Source organism: Amphibalanus amphitrite, unplaced genomic scaffold, assembly GCF_019059575.1.
Source record: "Amphibalanus amphitrite isolate SeventyFive unplaced genomic scaffold, NRLGWU_Aamphi_draft 000492F_arrow, whole genome shotgun sequence".
In the NCBI taxonomy this organism is placed as follows: domain Eukaryota; kingdom Metazoa; phylum Arthropoda; class Thecostraca; order Balanomorpha; family Balanidae; genus Amphibalanus; species Amphibalanus amphitrite.
This window is the reverse complement of record NW_024881986.1, coordinates 473,887-494,557: the sequence shown is the minus strand read 5'-3', so window position 1 is coordinate 494,557 and position 20,671 is coordinate 473,887. Positions and strand designations below refer to the sequence as shown.

At 48.0% G+C, this 20,671-nt stretch overlaps 2 protein-coding genes across 5 annotated transcripts in view; both read right to left on the bottom strand.

Moving 5' to 3' along the window:
- Positions 1 to 5,151: 5,151 nt before the first annotated feature.
- Positions 5,152 to 20,671, bottom strand: part of LOC122392589 — a 19,996-nt gene continuing 4,476 nt past the window's right edge. Inside the window, exons 2-9 of one of the 4 annotated variants that reach the window (XM_043387639.1) lie at positions 15,263 to 15,659; positions 14,520 to 14,749; positions 12,784 to 12,981; positions 12,403 to 12,660; positions 11,334 to 11,477; positions 9,014 to 9,227; positions 6,252 to 6,394; positions 5,152 to 5,957 (exon numbers count right to left, since the gene is read on the bottom strand). In XM_043387639.1, coding sequence (XP_043243574.1) covers positions 5,884 to 5,957; positions 6,252 to 6,394; positions 9,014 to 9,227; positions 11,334 to 11,477; positions 12,403 to 12,660; positions 12,784 to 12,981; positions 14,520 to 14,749; positions 15,263 to 15,657 — 1,656 coding nt within the window. In that variant the 5' untranslated portion in view covers positions 15,658 to 15,659 and the 3' untranslated portion in view covers positions 5,152 to 5,883. Of the gene's footprint in view, positions 5,958 to 6,251; positions 6,395 to 9,013; positions 9,228 to 11,333; positions 11,480 to 12,402; positions 12,661 to 12,783; positions 12,982 to 14,519; positions 14,750 to 15,262; positions 15,660 to 20,671 lie in introns of those variants that run through there. The other 3 variants (XR_006258549.1, XR_006258550.1, XM_043387640.1) reach the window with 3 other exon arrangements.
- LOC122392579 overlaps positions 17,304 to 20,671 on the bottom strand; it is an 18,237-nt gene continuing 14,869 nt past the window's right edge. Inside the window, exon 2 of the mRNA XM_043387624.1 lies at positions 17,304 to 17,335. Within this exon, the coding sequence (XP_043243559.1) occupies positions 17,304 to 17,335 (32 nt within the window). The remainder of the gene's footprint in view (positions 17,336 to 20,671) is intronic.

The window sequence follows — 20,671 nt, the reverse complement described above, 5'->3', positions numbered from 1 at the left end:
ATTTTTAGAACTTATCCATACCTTCAAAACTTATGGAAACGTCTTAAATTCTTCAAATTTTGAGTACCCCAGTGCGAAATTCGCCCCGACGGGTTGTCGGTCGTACCCCAACCACATTTCACACCACTATGAACAATAAATGCACACACTAAAATCGCTATTACCGATAGGCTCATCCAATCAAGTTTCGATAAACCCGTTCATCATCATCTCCTGCGGTTTCGAACACGCCTGTAAGGTGGCTTCTGATGCTCGTCGAGGTCGGAATTTCCAAATACGCGTGGTGCGTCGGGCCGCGCGCTCTGACTTCGGCCAAGAAAAATGCGTCAGCTGATCATTGTCATTTCTGCCACTTGCGTGTGGTGTAATGGGGTCATAACTTAAGAGACGGCTGTTTCATATCAATTATTTTACATAAAATCATATTTCAAACCACAAATTAATGTTCGACAGCCAAATTTAAGAAACAATACCAATACAGGCTTACAGTTTAAGGCTCGACATTGTGTTGTCTACGATTAGACAGCTGATAACTCATTCCCGTACGTCGCATGGTCGTAACACTATAATGACCTTTGCTTATTGTCACAAGTGCGCCGCGTTCGCGATTGTTGCCCGACGCCTGTTTGCAGGTGAGCCCACTACAGTTGTTATACATATCTAAAAACCGATAAACTTTTAGGCGAAAAAGGCACTATTCCAGGCCCATTTTTGATTTTTTTTGCGATATTAGGTAAAAACAGAAGCTTCTTATCCTAGGAAAAATAAAACGGGAAATCTTTCAAAGGTGGCACACTACCTTTAACTATTGACAACAAACCTTCGGTTATCCTACCACCCTGTCGCGTTTTTTGCGTGTGAATAAAAAACCGCGGCGCGTAGCGCCCCGCCGCCTGGAGTAGCTATTTGTACATCAATTTTGGACAATGTGTGAAATTTTTGACCCCAGGTCATGTCAGGTCAGGTCACCAGGTCAAGTTAACTGACCAAGCCTAAAAAAGTTTGCAATCATGTCCAGCCTGCAGTGTTTTTCAGAAAAGTTTTAAGCTTGGTGGATTGCATGATGTTATGGGCGCCTACAATTTGCATATCTCGGATTTTTTATATCCGTGACCTAAGGTCAGGTCAGTGGCGTGACCTTACCATTATAAGTCAACGGAGAAAAATGGAAATGCCTCTAGATCCGTGTGTACGCATAGGAACAGCCCAAATATTTCAGAATCACAATGATTTAGACCACCCGTGACGACCATGGTGTCTTTTTTGCTGATAGCCTCTAGAAAGGTCATCCGAGGTCATTTGAGGCTTCAAACAGATTTTTGTCAATAACTCTCGATTGGAAAGAGATAGGACGTTGGGAATGGCCTCATTGTGTTTGTCTTGTTCAGACGCATCGACTGATATGCAGCATGACCTTTTCCGGTCAGGTCATGACCTTGACCTGAGGTCAAATTTTCAAGTTGACCTTTCAAGGTCAAATTATATTTCATTCGACGCGTCTCGGCGAGAGGAACACGACTCTGGCAATAGAAATGTTGTGGCCTGTTTTAGTCAAAAGTTATTGTCGAAAAACACATTTCGTAAAACAGCTTTTTTTAGTTTTTGCCCTCTGGATGCTAAACCATTGACCTGAGGTCAATTTTGATGATGACCTTATCAAAAGAAAAGTTCATAAGCTATCGATTGCTTTTCCATCCGTTTTCTTAACTAGCATAGTTCCTGAGATAAATGCATGTTTTCTCAGAAATATAATGACATTTGGCAAATTTTGACCTTTGATGACCTCCAGTGACCCCAATATTGCTCTAAGATGATAAATGACCGAAATACTTTCAAACGTACGCATTGAGAGCTATCGACTGCTTTTTACTGCGTCTTTCTAGCCCTCTTAGTTTTTGAGTTAGAGGTAGGTGGTAACATATGCCCCCCCCCCACACACACACACACTAGCACTAGGGCGAAGTTGGCTGAGACCGCCACTGGGGCGCGGGTTAAAATCTGAAAGATGAGGGTGACGGGCCTGGTACGATCTATCGTGGAATGCCCCAGTAAGCACATACATACCTACCTAATATGGACGGCCGTTGGACGCCTGTAGGTTGACGTAACCTGACCGCAGCCGACTTTCCCCAAATACATGAATACAATGATCAAAACTGAGTTGATAATAGCGATTAGCGAATGCCTAACAATTATAAAACTAATAGGCCTAATGCTTAGTGAAATGCTGATAATTGTGTCTCGCTGGGTCACATGGAGTCAGTAGGTCGTTCCTCTCCGGGTCCCAGCGGGGCGCGGGTGAAACTGAAATCGCTTACCTTACGTCTTTCAGCAGCACACCTTCCGTCCTAGACCTCCAGTCTCTGTCTGGGGTCACAGGGTTTGAACTGCGCAGTGCCTCCCCCTGTGTCCCTTTGTCATGAGGCCGAACTAACCCATTGACGCGGAGCGGTGCAACAATTTGATGACGTCAGCAGAGTTACCATGGTAACGTGACAACACGAGCCGAGCGGTGTGCAGACACTGCCCTCCCCGGATATGCAAGTTGCAGTTTCTGCTGGCGGCACATGCAAACTAGGTGGTCGAATTGAGTGCCCTTGACAACAAAGCACAAACTAGATGAAGGTCCATGTCGTGTCCTGCTGGAGGGGGGGGGGGGGTGTTTGAACACCCCCCCCTCCCTAATGGTTTTTCGCGAACGCCGTTTTTGGCACACCTTATCATACATCAATTCTACACATGTTGTAAAAATTCCAGACAAAGGTCATTCAAGGTCAGGTCACCAAGTTACTTGAAGTGACCTCACCTTATAAAAAGTTCCAATGTCTGTCATATAGCTACACCTAGTGACAGATTGCTTTGAAACTTTCAGCGATTGGCGCTGCCCCCCCCCCCCCCCCCCCCGATGCCATACGCGCTACCTTTCTCAGTGAGAGGGGTCACCATCCGGAATGTTTTACAATCGGGAACAATTGAATGACAATGGGCGCCTCAGATGCATAGGCGGCGGAACGGGGAGAGCACCGGGGCACCGTGCCCCCCCCCCTGATTTTGGCATTTTAACATTAGCCCTATGGGCGTTGCATGGAAAGAATGGGATCAAAAGTCGTCAGTGCCCCCCCCCCCCTTAATTGAAGGTGTTCCGCCGCTACTGCTCAGATGCCTTCGTTTGCTGAATTGGCGAAGAAACTGCGAGTGCCATTGCGTTCGGAAAGTGAGATGGCTTTTCAAAATTTAATTTGATGAGTTTTCATAAGACCTTATAACGTCTTACCTATAAATAATTGCATGCAGCAGTAGGTATTGAAATTGTAATAACACCCTCTACGGTCAAGGTGCCAAGCCTAAGCCAAATGCTGACACTATGTCGTCGTTTCATTTCATTCAGTTCACGCTTCACAATGACAATGACTTGCTTGCCACTAGTAATTCAACAATGGAATTTGGAAAAGTATTTTCAAGATTTTGATTCCAATCCTCATTCCATCCTACAATCGAGCAATCACGTTTGACGGTAAAAAATTATTTTCGGTTGATCTATTGTTACCCAGCGAGCCATTTATTTTCGTAATGTGGACATATATGTATAACACAACTTAAAGTCGGAAAGTGGGCAGCATGCAAACTGCCCAAGCTTTTGGGCGGTATTTATACTGCCAAGGGGTCGGGTAGTACCTATGCATACTACCCGGGCGGTATGCATACCGCCCGGGCTGTTGGGTAGTATGCATACTGCCCGGGTAGTTTGCATACTGCCCAAGTTAGCATATGACCCGTAACATATACATAGGTACCCAAGAGTTTCACCTTCAAAAAGGAGCTCATCAAGACCAGAAGTTCATCAAAATTGAATGACCTTGACGCTACAATAAGCCAGAGAACAAACCTCATTTCTTTTCTGGCTCACTACTACTTGCAAAAGTGAGGTGCACGTATAAATTATATGCGCTATATGCGGCGAATCATCATTCTTGTCGAATATTGTTTTAAAACAATGCATAATTTCAAAGGTCAATGATCGGACCACGAACGTTTTCAGGTAAGGGTATTGATTAGAACTGAGTGATAAACGTTACGTCAATATTCGCCACTTTTTAGAGGTGAGTACCTAATTGAGAAAACAACCGAAAGACCCTATTGGACACTTCCCCTCTATGTGATAGGGCCACTGGCGACATCCAGCCTTCTAAAAAGTGGTAATGGTCGTTTTCACGACGGCCATCTGGTACACATTTGGTACACATCTGGTACAGATTAGGTGCAGATTTGGTCAAATCAGGTTCAGTGTGTCTCTTAGCAGCTATCAGCTAGGGTTGCAATAATTGCTTATATGCCTGCTTTGTCATATTATCAGAGAGCATCATCGATGAAAACACTGAAATAAATTCACAAAATGAAGATATTTGATGTAAAAGAAATTAGGTGCAGATTTGGTCAAATCAGGTGCATTCGCCGGATAGCCCGTCGTGAAAACGGCTAGTGTCCACTGGCGGTATCCAGCCTTCTAAAAGAAATAACGACCACCGGCTGTATCGCACCGCTGGATACTAGACCGTGTCCTGTATCCACCAGTCGATGGTGAGGTGTCCCGGATCCGTACCCGTGCTGTGTCCATACAACTGTAATATAACTAATACACACTGTACAGTCTACAGTTGACGGCAGAACGATGCACCGTTTCTCAGCGGTCAGTCAGCTGCCTGCAGTGGTAGGCTGTGCCGCACCGCACGGGCTGGGTGACACATTGATCACCATAGACACACTTCATGTGTGATAATCAGTACAGCCTATCGGTTCAGTCAACTGAAGTGCTGGGCCGGTGGTGAGGGTAAAAAGTATGATTCGCCCCGTCCCGTGAGGGATGCATTTCCTGGAAATGACCTGATTTTTCTTTTTACTGGTAACTCTCTGGGTTTGGCTTAATTTTCACGGAACACTTATACTAGGCAGCCTGAAGTTGCACGCACTTTTTATGAAGCATCCGACATTAGAGCTCCACGTCACTTCAAGTAGGTGACTTCTTTACATCACAACTTTGTATGACATTATGGCATGATATGTTCAAAGCATTGCATAATGGTCAGAAGCCTTACAGTCCCTTTGACGAGTTACCGTCCCGAAATAACGGCACTACATAGTGGCGCTTGGAAATCCAGTAACAGTTGTGTATTGAACGTCTGAACCACTGTGTATTTCAATCGCCATCAGCCCGTGATATCCCATGAACGACACCGAACCAGACATATCCGGTCCAAACGAACCACAGCCGACCGGACCACCGACAGTCCGACACAGTGACGGGCGAGGTCCGATATCGCCCGGACCGGACACCCTCACAGATAGCTCCAACCACTCTCTGGTCTAAACTGAAACTACAACACAACAGCACAGCGGTGTGAGCCAGCGTGACGTCACGTCACAACACACGTGACGTCACCACGGCGGTACCGCCGGCACGGTGACAACGGTTCACCGATGGCTGGACACTGGCCCAGAGCGTGATACATCTCGGATACTGAATATACCTACTGTCTATCAAAGCAGTGTCAACAAACGTAGCAATCTGTGCTCAAATGATCAAGCATTTAGGTGGCCACTCAACCCAAACCACCCTAGCACGGCGGTAAAGTACCCACGGACCTGGCCCGATGGTACAGGGCGACTCAAAGCACTTCTGGATATGAAGGTCTACTAGATGTCTATTTTGTTCAGCACAGCGCTGCCGACGTGACACGGTACTGCCACCTGTTGTCCAGTTCCGACACTACGGACTAGACACGGTGCTGCCATCTGTTGTCGAGTTCCGACACTGCCATCGGCAACGGAGTAGACGAGGCACTGGGTAGTGGGTATTCACATGCCTAGGGCCTTGGCACTGGGAAACTAGTCGATGTCGTCGTAGTACTCCACGCAGATGCTACTGTCTGAGGGCTCTTCAATCTCGTCTTCTATAGACTCTGGAAACAGAGCACGTCAGATTACACACTGATTTCTAGTGATGTCACATGAGGCAACTCAGACTGATGACGTGACGTCGCCTACAGATACAGAAACGAACACAATGACAATGTGTGTATCACCGACTAATGACGTTATGAGGGCTGATACTGATACTGTGACGTCACTAACGGACATACACGTAACCAAGTGTGGCGTCAGTACTGGTGACGTCACGTGCGTCAGTGTGCGAGTCCGAGAGGCCGGTGGCGCCATGTCGGCTGGTGTGGGTGGTCAGACACGCTGCCACTTACTGGGGACATTGAAATCGATGGTACGGGACTGGCCACTGTCACATCCCAGGTCTGTCTCGTGCAGGGCGGTCAGGACAGCCTGGCAGTTTTCAGTTGAGGATTCGATGTACAGTGTCTTCAGTTTCCTGCAGGTCACTGCCATCCTGCAACACATCATACCAAAACAGAACAGGTCACTATACAGGACACAGTCACACAGTGGCACCAGCGGGCGACTCGACACGGATACACCATGTAGTTCCAATGCCGTTCATAACAGAACATATGTGCCTCCAGCTACCTCAAGTTCCCAGTCTGGTGCTGCAATTTGCTATACATGTTTCACACGATACTAAGAGCCTTGTGCCATCCAATATTATGTCCATATCTATATTAATACCAGTCCAGTCCAGATAATGTAGCTGCCCGTCCGTTTGTCCGTCTGTCTGTCTGTTTCCATCGCATCAACACAACAACCTGAATCAAAAAGTCTGCTTGTGGATGCCTATTCTTCTGTAAAGATTTTGTTTCTATTTCCAGTGTCCCCGTGCCCGTATTACTATGTAACCGCAGGTTTGTTGTCAATAGTTAAAACACTATTCTTTAGAATTGTGTAAATCTGAGTTCCCTGACAATTTGGCAAAAGCTGCCTGAGATCAGTACAACTTGATGCTCTTGAAAACGGCTGCTCCAAAAATTCTGATTTTTTCAGGATTTCTAGTAGGCCAGGTGATCTACGTTCTGGTATGGGTCTCCCCTCCGCGGACCATCTGGTGCACGTGCCACGTGACTTTGAAAATTCCCGTATTAAAGGGACCCTCCCACCTTAACATTAGTTTTGAGTTGAGATAGCCAAGTTTGCGGCCAGGCTCAGAAACCACCATTTGTCCTGGTCGCAACCCCCGCAGCTTTATGGTGTTCAAGAAATTTCTTCCCTTTACTTGCAGGGTGGGACCAACGTGGTCCCTATCTCTTAACCATTACGGGAATCTGATGACGTCATCAGGCTTTCGAACGTCCGTTAAATGTTTGACTAAAACGTTTTGTAGCACGCGGTGGTATATGCTGCTTTGCGCGCAACAAATGCCGCACTTTCAAATAAAGTCGCTAGGAACAGCGGAGATCCCAAAAAGTAAACAAAAGTAAAAGTCTAATATCTTGAAAACCGGTGAATATTTTTCGATGAAATTCGGTAGATATTCGTTTTTGCTCTTTCTGAACCGAGCGACATCACTTTCATGCCAATTCATTAACTTTTTTGAAGGTGGGAGGGTCCCTTTAAGCCAATGGGGAAAATGAAAAAATGCGTTCCACGGCAGATTGCTCGAAAACGATGCAAACGACCCCCCATTTTCTTCCATGCGGATCAACCACCATTCGGTGCACTACCCATGGGTATGTCGCAAAGTGGCCGGAAAAGTCCAGAACCACGTGCCACGCGCCGTTGAAAATGACCCTGCACACCGGAAATTTCGACTTTTGGTCATTTCGGCGCACCCAATGATGCATAATATGGCGTGGTTGACCAAACAATGGGTGCCATCCGGTCGGCAACTGTTTAAGGTGTCGTTCAGTGGGTCAAAGTGGTAGTCTAAAACTTTTGGGATCCACCATTCTGGGGAGTCTTTTTGACAATATACTTACGTTTCTTGGCGCAATGTTCATTCCACCCAGCCGGTCGTCAATGCGTTAGGTGACCCAAATGACGATTGACCTGAAGGAAGTTGGGGGCGAGGAACACGCACGTGCCATCCGTTTTTTAATTGGGCGCTTTCATCTAGGAGATTTTTGCAGATATCTTTTTGATTTGTGAAAATGACCAAAAAGCTGAATCTATGATTTCCTAGCGGTATGCAAGTCAAGTCGTTGATAAATTATTATCTTGCTGCGGCCGGGCGCTTATTTGCGCTGTTTGCGTTTGGCGGCTGGCGGGCGACTTTTAGTCGTTTCCGGTTGGCGTTTAGCGTCGGTGCGATGCGGGTGGTTTTATTTTTTTCGGCGTTTCGGCGTTTTTTTGTGAGGTTTGCGGCGGTCGGGCGATTTTTTCGATGTTCGCGTTGGCGTTTCGGGCGTGCGTTTTGCACGTTTTGCGGTGTTTACGTTTTGCGGTGTTTACGTTTTGCGGCGGGCGGGCGTTTTGTGTTTTTTTTGCGGTGTTTGTCTTTGGCGGCGGGCGGGCAGGCGGGCGTTGCGGGCGGTTTTCTTTTTTTGCGTCGTTTGCGGTGTTAAATTTGTTTGCGGTTGGCGGCCGCTTTTTCGTTTTTTTGCGGTGTTTGCTTTTGGCGGCGGGCGGGCGATTTTTAGGCGTTTTCGGTTGGCGGTTAGCGTGCGTGCGATGCGGGCGGTTTTTTTTGCGGCGTTTGTGGTGTTAAATTTGTTTGCGGTTGGTGGCTGCTTTTTCGTTTTTTTTGCGGTGTTTGCTTTTAGCGGCGGGCGGGTGATTTTTAGGCGTTTTCGGTCAGCGGTTAGCGGGCGTGTGATGCGGGCGGTTTTATTGTTTTGCGGCGTTTTTGCGTTTTTTGCGGTTTGCGGCGGGCGGGCGTTTGTTTATTTTTTGCGACTTTTGCGTTGGCGTTTCGGGCGTGCGTTTTGTGCGTTTTGCGGTGTTCGCGTTTTGCGGCGGGCGGGCGTTTTTCACAATTCAAAGTCCAAACCTTCGGGCCACAGCGCTCCTCGAAAAGCGCTGCCCTCGAGTAAACCTCCAAGGGATACCCAGTTTCTGGGGTTATTGCGGTCTTTCCAGATACACATAAATATCCGCCGTCGCCGTCCGGCCGACTGACCTGCTGACCGCTGCCACCTCTGACTGGGCCAGGGCAGGGATGTCCGCGAGGGGCCGGGTGTCACTGAGCTGCACCGTATCCAGCTGGGAGCAGCTGCGGAGGGCGACTAGCACAGTGTCGGAAATGACGCCGGATCCGATAAGAGTGACGCCCGTCAAGCTGGTGAGGGCAGCCAGGAGGCGTCCCGTCGCTTCCGGTGTCACGGACGGTGACTCTGTAAAACATCAAGACAGACATACCGACTGGAATGGATGGAACTGAAGATCAATAATATTTACAGCAAGATATACTTAGTACTAACCAGTAGGACAACTTTTTGGGAAACGGACGAACGAGGGCATTAAAGGAATAGTGGAAAAGCGCAGTAGGGGCGTTCCACGACAAATCGACAAATAAAAAATTAAATTTGCACCCTCATATTTTATTCTTCGTTGAAAACTGATGTAAGGGGTTGTGATGGGCGGGGAAGCCAGCTGTGGCAAGGATTTTTTTCTTCGAACAACGGTTTCCGAGATATAGCCTCGGGCAATTCCTGGAGTTCGCGCTGCAGCCCTATGTTTGGCGACCTATAACTCAGAAACTGTTGGTTTTTACGATAAAAACTTTATATGGTTCAACTCAAAATCAACCAACAAACATTTTGGCTATCTCGGATTTTCAATTTTTGAAAATTTTTATCACGTGACCTTTTGTCCTATTTTTCGAAGAGTGACCTTGATATTTTCCCCACTGAAAGTTACAATTTTGTCTGATGACGATTAAAGCCTTATCAATTGTCATGCATATGCGATAATAAAAAAAGTGGTTTTCGCTCTGCGTTGACCTCAGGTCAGGTCATTTTTATGACCTGTCCATTATTACGAGCGGGAGCGACAGCGAGATTTCGAGAATAAAGCAAGATAGCGACAAGCGGTAAACGGTAAAGGGTACACACGGATAAGGTCTATAATTTTTATTGAGGTCATTTTCAGGTCAGGTCAAAGATGACGTCACAGGAGCTAAAAGGAAGTCAAAATAGCGGCACTATACATATATATGAAGTTTTTCTCGAATAACTTTCAAGGTATCCCAGCTAGGAACAAACTAATAGCACCATCGTGATCCTCTCGTCGATCCGCATCGAAACATATGTATGTTGACCTCGAAAGGTCGAAAGGTCAAAAGTTGACCTTAGATCACGTGACCTAAGGTCAACTTTTGACCTTTCGACCTTTCGAGGTCAACATACACATGTTTCGATGCGGATCGACGAGAGGATCACGATGGTGATATTAGTTTGTTCCTAGCTGGGATACCTTGAAAGTTATTCGAGAAAAACTTCATATACATGTATAGTGCCGCTATTTTGACTTCCTTTTAGCTCCTATGACGTCATCTTTGACCTGACCTGAAAATGACCTCAGTACAAATTATAGACCTTATCCGTGTGTACCCTTTACCGTTTACCGCTTGTCGCTATCTTGCTTTATTCTCGAGATCTCGCTGTCGCTCCCGCTCGTAATAATGGACAGGTCATAAAAATGACCTGACCTGAGGTCAACGCAGGGCGATAACCACTTTTTTTATTATCGCATATGAATGACAATTGATAAGGCTTTAATCGTCATCAGACAAAATTGCAACTTTCAGTGGGGAAAATATCAAGGTCACTCTTCGAAAAATAGGACAAAAGGTCACGTGATCAAAATTTTCAAAAATTGAAAATCCGAGATAGCCAAAATGTTTGTTGGTTGATTGTGAGTTGAACCATATGAAGTTTTTATCGTAAAAACCAATAGTTTCTGAGTTATATAGGCCGCCAAACATAGGGCTGCAGCGCGAACTCCAAGAATTGCCCGAGGCTATATCTCGGAAACCGTTGTTCGAAGAAAAAAATCCTTGCCACAGCTGGCTTCCCCGCCCATCACAACCCATTAGACCAATTTTAAGCAAAAAATAAAATATGAGGGTGCAGGGCACTTGTCGATTTGTCGTGGAACGCCCCAGTAGTAAGATCCAACTGCTTTATATGGGCCATCCTTCCAACCAGTCCATAATAGCGTAGCAGCCTCCAGCGCCCGTCGCTCTTGAAAATGAGACGCATAAGCATATACATACTATGCTCATACATAATAGCCAAATAAATATACTCATTAGCATGATCAGTATTCAGTACGATATGTGTTTAACGATAGGAGCTACGTAGTACGTTTGGTCAATTTGATAAAGTGCAGTAGAAAGCGGAACATAAGAGCCACGCCCTCCCTACATAGGTCATGGCAATTGGTCAGTGGTCGCGATATCTTGGCACTTATGCTCTGCTTGTGTTGTTGCCGCTCACCACCAATGAACAGCCCTGTGACTGTGCGGGTCGCCAGGACAGCCAGCTGGTCCAGGAGTGTGTCCGTGCCTCGTTTGATACCGACATCCAGTCCAGACGTCGGCCATCGGGGGTGCTTCATTGGGGTTCTAGTCATCCCGGATCCTCTGGAGAGGGACACAATTAGCCAGTAACCCGCGCCGTGACGGGAGGGGGAGGGGAGGGGGTTTTCATAAAACAAGCGCATCTATTTTTTATATTTGCAGAAAATTGAGAGGATGTTTATCCGTCATTTCTCTATAGAAAGCCATTTTGACTTTCAAACGTAGTTTTATGGGTTCCTATCGAAAACTGAATTGTTGACACAAGTGATCACAAGTGACACAAGTGATGACGCAAGTGATCCTAAATTTTCCTTATGAGGTCGTATAAGATCAACAAAGGACCAAGGTCATTAACAGTTTTTCGACGAAAACTATTGAATTTTGATAGATGAGCAAACAATGGATCTATGCTAGCTCCTTGAACCTTGAAAATGTTGCGCTCAATAATACGGATTCACATGTATGTAAGTTAACCGCCTGCTATGAAGCTGATCTCGGGCCAATTTGTCAAACTGATCTTTTACTGGTCAAACTATGGTTCATCATTCGACGCATGTCAACAAAACAAGGATGCTGCTGGTAAAAGCACTGCCGTTTTGTGACAGTGATGCAGTTCATAATTGATGTTGATGTCGTCAGTAATCATTTGATCATTTGTGAATAGCAACAATCATTGATAATGTGCTAACTAACAAACAAACAAGGCGTAATTCTTTCAATCAAAAGCGCCGGCGATAACTTCTATAATAGTTATTTCATCGAGACTCGCAGACTGACAATTTCTGAGCCGGCGATCGCAGGAATATTCACGAGACACGAGTCCACAACTTTTGACGCAATGATCCCAGGGAGCAGCAAGGCGAGACGTTCTGGTCAATATGGTTGACATAGAGACGGTAGAGCAGGGACCAACGGTTACCTATCTGAGCTAGCGTGACGTACGCCAGTAACAAAGGCGTTCCACCAGCACCCCATAAACCTCTCACCAGTGATGTCCAGTCTCCTCAGCGACTTGGGCAGCAGCCGCAGCCACTTGCCGGAGCTGTCCACGGGTGGGCTCACATCGAGCCGCTCCAGAGCCTTCAGCGGCTCCAGCAGCGCCTCCAGCTGCCAGTCGCTGATGCCAGCCGGCAACGTCAGCTCACGCAGACTGGAGGCGTTGGCACGCGCCAGCCGGCGCAGGGCAGAGACTCGCAGCTTGAAGCCGCGCAGGTTAGCCTTCTCCAGGGCGTGGCAGGTGGCCGCTGGAATGAAGCAGCACTAGTCAGTGAAGAAGTGATCGCTCATATCATCATATCAACAAGGAATGAGTTACAGCGGGACAAAGCGTACCATGTCGTGTCTAGTGCGTTTCACACAGGACTCACCGACCAGTCGAAGGTCGGTGTCTGTCTCAGCCGTCGGCGCCCGCAGTTCAGTCATCTTCGGCTGGTCCTGTGTCTTCACTACGAGCTCTAGGCCCGTAGTCGGCGCAGGGACTTCTCCACCTCGAGTTTGTTGATCGGTTAGCTCCCGCCGACAGTCGCCGACGATATCGTCGACGGCGGACCGCCACCGACGGCAGACTGTCGGCACCGAAGGAACAAAAAAAGAAGGAGCACTTTGACGAGAACGTCATTGTTCATTTAAAGACAGCTTTGGTATCTTTAACCCGCGCCCTGCTGGGGGGGTGTTTGAACACCCCCCCCCCCCCTTGTGGTTTTTCGCGAATATCTAAAAATCGGCGGCGCTCCGCGCCGCCGTTTTTGGTACACCTTATCATACATCAATTCTACACATGTTGTGAAAATTTCAGACCAGGGTCATTAAAGGTCAGGTCACCAGGTCACTTGAAGTGACCTCACCTCATAAAAAGTTTCAATGTCTGTCATAGCTACAATGAGTGACCGATCGCTTTGAAACTTTCAGCGATTGCTAAGAGCAATAGCATGTACAAAATGTATATCTCAGAATTTTGATATAGATGACCTAAGGTCAGGTCAATTTTGTGACCTCCCCATTATAAGTCTATGGGAGAAAATTGAAATGCGCCTCTTTTGGACGACAGACATTATAAACACTCCCAAACACCGAATTACAAGTGGTTTAGACACACTGAACATGAGAATGGTGTCCGTGACCCTTGTTTATGCCCTGAGGTTATCTTAGGTCACGAATGGTATCTAACAGTTTTTCGCAAATAACTTTTGATAGAGGCATGCTAGAGCGATGAAAACGCCTTAGATGTGTTCAGCTCGACGATACGGATCGACTGATATGCAACATGACCCTTTCCGGTCAGGTCATGATCTTGACCTGAGGTCAAATTTTCAAGTTGACCTTTCAAGGTCAAGTTATAGTTCATTCGATGCGTCTTGACGAGAGGAACACGATGCCGGTAAAAGTAAGCTCGTACAAGGCTTGGGTCAAAAGTTATTGCAGAAAAACTGTTTCCGAAAAAAAAATCGGCTATTTTTGCAGTTTTTGCCCCCTGCAGGCAAAACCGTTGACGTTAGGTCAAATCTGAGAGAACTAATCAGAAAGGGCGCTAATAGGGCTATCGAATGCGCTTTTCCGCGGCGCTGTAGCTCTATTGGTTCCCGAGTTATGCGTTGGCTTCTTGGAAATTTTCGACATTAGACCTGGAAATCGGCGAAATTTTGCCTTGAATGACCTCTGGTGACCTGACCTTTGACCTGACCAAAAAATTGACCGAAGTGATTTCGTCATTATTTTTTACGCTCTGTCGAACGCCGCCTTCCGCGTATCGCTACGTGGCCCAGGAGCCGAGTTACAAGGGGGGGTGTTCAACCCCCCCCCAGCAGGGCGTGGAAATCCAGGACCCCCAGCCGGGCGCGGGTTAATTAAAAGAAGAAGCTATTCTATAACAAAGAGCATACCGAGCAGCCCTGAATTCACATACGAATCCTGTGCCAGCCTGCCCTTTGCCAGTCTGTCTGTCCCGGTTCCGACTTCCGGACTGCCGGTGATGTAGGTAATGTCTCGTGCCGAGCTCGCCGGTTTCTAGGAAAGGAACTCCAAGAAGGACTGTATATCATAATGAAGCATGATCTATACTCTTTTCTACCGTCCTGCAAACAATGTCAGTCGCCAGAACACTCACCCCGTCTGGCGCGGAACATTTCCCAGCAGTCCATCTTGCTCAGCACCATCTTCAACAACTCGGTATCCAGGAGATAAATGGCAGAAGGCCATTGCGGTGCAGCCTCTGGCACGTCGCCGCCCGCCAGTCCCGCCTCCTCCTCAGCTTGGGTGATGACGTCACATGTGCGGATGGTGTCACTTGTCTTGTCGCAAGTGTCAACCTTCATTGAAGCCACCTCATCGCCGTCACTGGGAAGGAATGACGTCAGTGTGACGTGGTGTGACGTCATCAGAGGTCGGACATTAGACGATAATTTTCAGACGTCTCCACTTCCAAGACAGCACCGTACCATCGATCTGTGAAAGCCCATCTAGTGTCCCCTCCCCCCAATCCCTGTGCCACCCAGCAGCCTGCTGCCTCACAGTCACTCACAGACAAGTTGTCTAGAAAACCGAGTTGTCTCTTACAAACTGTCTATTGTCTACACAACCGGTTCGGCTCTTATATGTAGACAAACTGTCCATACAACCGGGTCAAATCTACAGACAAACTGTCTACACAACTGGGTTGACTCTTACAAACGAACTCTCTACATATCCGGGTTGACTCTTACAAACTGTCTACACCTACACAACCAGTTTGACTCTTACAAACTATTCACAATCCCTTGCAGTCAAAACCGACTAACTCCCACTGTTAACCCCCTAACGTCATCCCAACGACTAACCCCCAGTGCCACCCCTGCTGCCTCCCAGTCTCACCCCTGGGGACAGCCGGATAGCGCCGCTCGCCGGCGGACCTCCTGCCGCAGCTCCTCCACGACGACCTGGCGAGTGGTGCGCTCCTCGAGGACAGCCTGCCGCAGGCGGACCACCTCTCCACGTAGATGGACCACCTCCTGACGCAGTGTAGTGTTGTCTCCCTTCAGTGTGGCGTTGTCTCCCTTCAGTGTGGCGTTGTTTCCCTTCAGTGTGGCCACTTCTCCCTCCAGTCCGACCACTTGTTCACTCAGGTGGTCGCAGTTTTTCTTCAGAGTGGTCAGTTCCCCATCCAAACGGGCAATGCCCTCTTGATTACGACGTGTCAGTTCCTCCTTCAGAAGTGCCATCTCTTCTTTCATCTGGATAACCTCCTCTTGGAGCTGTCTGGGCTCCATTTCTAAAACAGAAAACGTACGGTATATAAAATACTGAGAGAACGGTGTCACCTGAAACAGTCTAATGGTCGTAACGGCATGTGCCTATGGCTAATCTGTGAGTTTATGATTTTTTAACCCTCGCCCGTATAGGGGGGGGGGGGCGAACGGACCCCCCCCCCATGGTTTTTCGCGAATAACTCGCGTAAAAGCGGCCGATCGCGACGAAACTTTCAGTACCCTCGCGTTAATCAATTTTACACCTACTCTGAAAATTTCATGACCCTGACCCCAATGACCTTTGACCTGTGGCCTACTTTTCGAGACCATGTTTGGCCGGAATCGCGATTCGGCGTATGTCGGCTCGCATTAGCCGCGCGTTTGCAGTCTTTTCGTGGTTTCAAGCGTTCAAACATGTGATATGATGTTGCCCCCATGCGTTAGGGTGGGTGTCAAGGTCACCTGAAGGTCAGGTCAGGTCATTGACCTTTGATGACCTCGGTTCACTTTTTCGAGTTTTACATGTTTCTAGGCCAGTTTTTGCAGCTGAATTCGAATTTAGCAACCATTTGAACATTTACGAAGTGGTTTTGGTGCCTTCGTAACATGTTACGAAGCTGTCAGAGGCGGTTGACACCTACTAGGAATACCCGGCAGGACCCCTACTGCTTGACCTGACCTGACCTGACCCGACCTGGACTAAATGCATGAAGACATCGTCTGTGATCAAAACGAACGTGATATTCGTGATCAGCACCCCGAAAAACCCCGTAGCAGCCACACTTTACGACGTTCTAACAGGTCCCGATTTTCCCGACTTTTAGGTCATTGACCTGACCTGCAAGGTCAGCCAATGACCGAGGACCATAAAATTAGGTATCATCGGCTTCCTCTCGTCACGGGCAACACGTTCGTTTTTTTCCGCGAAGCTCTAGCTCGATCAGGGGCGAAACGGCAAGGGGAGGGTCCAACGGACCCCCCCCCCCCCTTATACGTTCGCGTCTGGAAAAACACCAATACGGGCGAGGGTTAACACATACCGTTGTTGGTCGGAAACCCAGGAGTCATGACGTCACTATAACCTCAATCTTAATTTTCCCCACCAATTTGTTTGAAATTTCATCGCAATGAGCTTCAATTGATTCCCTACATGCAACCAGAATTTGGCACTCCTGCGACGCGGCCGTTTTTTTAAGCGCGGCGAAAAAAGTGGGGGATTAGCTCATCCAGCAGCTCGCGGGTAAAGTAACGAAGTTTTCGAGACACTATGATGCGGTACGTATAGAATAACCCCTTTCCTCAGCCCTGATCTGGCCAGTCCCCCGGCCCTCTCATAACGAGTGGATGGGGGGGAGATACGACTCCTGGCGGGGCTTTTACAGAGCTACTTTTATACGTCAGAGGCTGGTGTAGGCGTGGTGCGTGAGCCACAGCTGGTTCGTACGAAGTTTCATCCACAGTTGGTTCGTACGAAGTTTCATCCACAGTTGGTTCGTACGAAGTTTCATGTGTTTTTCCCCACCCGCCGTGAACTGAGCAGAGGGTGTTCATGGACTCTCACCGTATCACTTCCCTCCACAACCTCCCCCCATCCCCCCCCCCCCCCCGCTGACCCCGCTGACCCGTCTACCGCCGACACCAAGCACCGGCTCGGTGTCACGTCTCCGTCAGCTGACTCGGCCGTGGATCAGCTCCGTGTCTGTGTGTTCAGGCGGCAGAAACACAGGTAGAGAGCAACTGGAGCCGGAGAGAGAGAGAGAGAGAGAGAGAGAGAGAGAGAGAGAGAGAGAGAGAGAGAGAGAGAGAGAGAGAGAGAGAGAGAGAGAGAGAGAGAGAGAGAGAGAGAGAGAGAGAGAGAGAGAGAGAGAGAGAGAGGAGAGAGAGAGAGAGAGAGAGAGAGAGAGAGAGAGAGAGAGAGAGAGAGAGAGAGAGAGAGAGAGAGAGAGAGAGAGAGAGAGAGAGAGAGAGAGAGAGAGAGAGAGAGAGAGAGAGAGAGAGAGAGAGAGAGAGAGAGAGAGAGAGAGAGAGAGAGAGAGAGAGAGAGAGAGAGAGAGAGAGAGAGAGAGAGAGAGAGAGAGAGAGAGAGAGAGAGAGAGAGAGAGAGAGAGAGAGAGAGAGAGAGAGAGAGAGAGAGAGAGAGAAGGTGGAAACGGCCCGCCGTACCGGTCAGATATCAGAGCCGTGGTCCAAATGGACGCGTTTCCCAGTACTCACTCCGTTGGTGAGTCGCGGCCTTCCTTCGCTGCGGATTACTTATCAGTGGTGTTCATCCCAAATTATTGGAAAGCCGATACCAAACCGGGATGACAATGGCTTGGTTTCATTATACCACAAAAGTTGGTATCCGATTGACATCTCTTAAAGTTATAATCTATCCGTTCCTGACATAAGGTCTGCTATTAGGTAACCAGGGGTCAGCAAGAGACATTATAGCTATTCAACGCTATTTTCTAACACCGCGACAATAACTTAACCCGCGCCCTGCTGGGGGGGGGGGGGGTGTTTGAACACCCCCCCCCCTTGTGGTTTTTCGCGAATATCTCAAAAACGGCGGCGCATATCATACATCAATTCTACACATGTTGTGAAAATTTCAGACCAAGGTCATTCAAGGTCAGGTCACCAGGTCACTTGAAGTGACCTCACCTCATAAAAAGTTTCAATGTCTGTCATAGCTACACCGAGTGACCGATCGCTTTGAAACTTTCAGCGATTGCTAAGAGCAATAGAACGTACAAAATGTATATCTCAGAATTTTGATATCGATGACCTAAGGTCAGGTCAATTTTGCGACCTCCCCATTATAAGTCAATGGGAGAAAATTGAAATGCGCCTCTTTTAGACGAAATACATTGTAAACACTCCCAAACACTGAATTACAAGTGTTTTAGACACATTGAACATGAAAATGGTGTCCGTGACCCCTGTTTATGCCCTGAGGTCATCTTAGGTCACGAATGGTATCTAACAGTTTTTCGCAAATAACTTTTGATAGAGGCATGCTAGAGCGATGAAAACGCATCAGATGCGTTCAGCTCGACGATACGGATCGACTGATATGCAACATGACCCTTTCAGGTCAGGTCATGACCTTGACCTGAGGTCAAATTTTCAAGTTGACCTTTCAAGGTCAAGTTATAGTTCATTCGATGCGTCTTGATGAGAGAAACACGATGCCGTTAAAAGTAAGCTCGTGCAAGGCTTGGGTCAAAAGTTATTGCAGAAAAAACTGTTTCCGAAAAAATCGACTATTTTTGCAGTTTTTGCCCCCTGCAGGCAAAACCGTTGACGTTAGGTCAAACCTGAGGGAATTACTCAGAAAGGGCGTTAATAGGGCTATCAAATGCGCTTTTCCGCGGCGCTGTAGCTCTATTTGTTCCCGAGTTATGCGTTGGCATCTTGGAAATTGTCGACATTCGATCTGGAAATCGGCGAAATTTTGCCTTCAATGACCTCTGGTGACCTGACCTTTTACCTGACCAAAAAATTGACCGAAGTGATATCGTCATTATTTTTGACGCTCTTTCGAACGCCGCCTTCCGCGTATCGCTACGTGGCCCAGGAGCCGAGTTAGAAGGGGGGGTGTTCAGACACCCCCCCCCCCCCAGCAGGGCGTGGAAATCCAAGACCCCCAGCCGGGCACGGGTTAACCCTCGCATGTGTAGGGGGGGGGGGTCGGATGGACCCCCCCCATGGTTTTTCGCGAATAACTCGCGTAAAAAGCGGCCGATCGCGACGAAACTTTCAGTACCCTCGCATTGATCAATTTGACACCTACCCTGAGAATTTCATGACCCTGACCCAAATGACTTTTGACCTGTGACCTCTTTTCCGAGACCATGTTTGGCCGGAATCGCGATTTCGCGTATGTCGGCTCGCACTAGCCGCGTGTTTGCAAGCTTTTCGTGGTTTCAAACGTTCAAACATGTGATTTGATGTTACTCCCGTGTGTGTCAAGGTCACCTGAAGGTCAGGTCAGGTCATTGACCTTTGGTGACCTCGGGTGACCTCGGGTCACTTTTTCGAGTTTTACATGTTTCTAGGCTAGTTTTTGGAGCTGAATTCGAATTTAGCAACCATTTGAACATTTACGAAGTAGTTTTGGTGACTTCGTAACATGTTACGAAGCTGTCAGAGGCGGTTGACACGTACTACGAATACCCGTCACGACGCCTACTGGTTGACCTGACCTGACCTGACCCGACCTGGTCTAAATGCTTCAAGACATCATCTGTGATCAAAACTAACACGATATTCGTGATCAGCACCCCGAAAAACCCCTTAGCAGCCACACTTTACGACTTTCTAACAGGTCCCGATTTTCCCGACTTTGGGTCATTGACCTGACCTGGAAGGTCAAACAATGACCTAGGACCTTAAAATTGGGTATCATCGGCTTCCTCTCGTCACGGGCAACACGCTCGTTTTTTCCGCGAAGCTCTAGCTCGACCAGGGGCCAAACGGCAAGGGGGGGTCCAACCGACCCCCCCTCCCCTACACATTAGAAGCTGGCAAACGCCGCACACATGCGAGGGTTAAACGATTCTATAAAACGTAATAAATAAGATAAAAGTCACATAGGAATAACACCCCGACAATAACTACAACGATTCTATAAAACGTAATAAGATAAAAGTCACACCGGAAATAGGTCGTCAAATCTGACCTGACCGGTATATAAGGCCTTGACCTGACCAAACTCCTCAGACGAGCTCCTCATCCTGGTAGCTGAGACGTCTCCATGGCAACCGCCAGCCAGTCGCGCCCAACGGCAGCCGGACTTCCCCTCTCCCACGCGCAGCGGGGCGAACCGCGCCAGGGGGACTTCCCCGTTCAGGAAAACTGAAGCTGAGTGCCCGTCGTTTTTTAGATAAGTACGCTCCTTACCATGTTTTTACATGTCCTGATTATTGAAAGAGTTGTAAACGTCACGATAATCCATCCAGGCCCTGGTCTCAACTCTCAGGCCTCCCTATCAGCTTCACCTAGCCCGGCCCAAGGCCGAGCCCGGCCAAAACTAGCCATGCCTGACTAA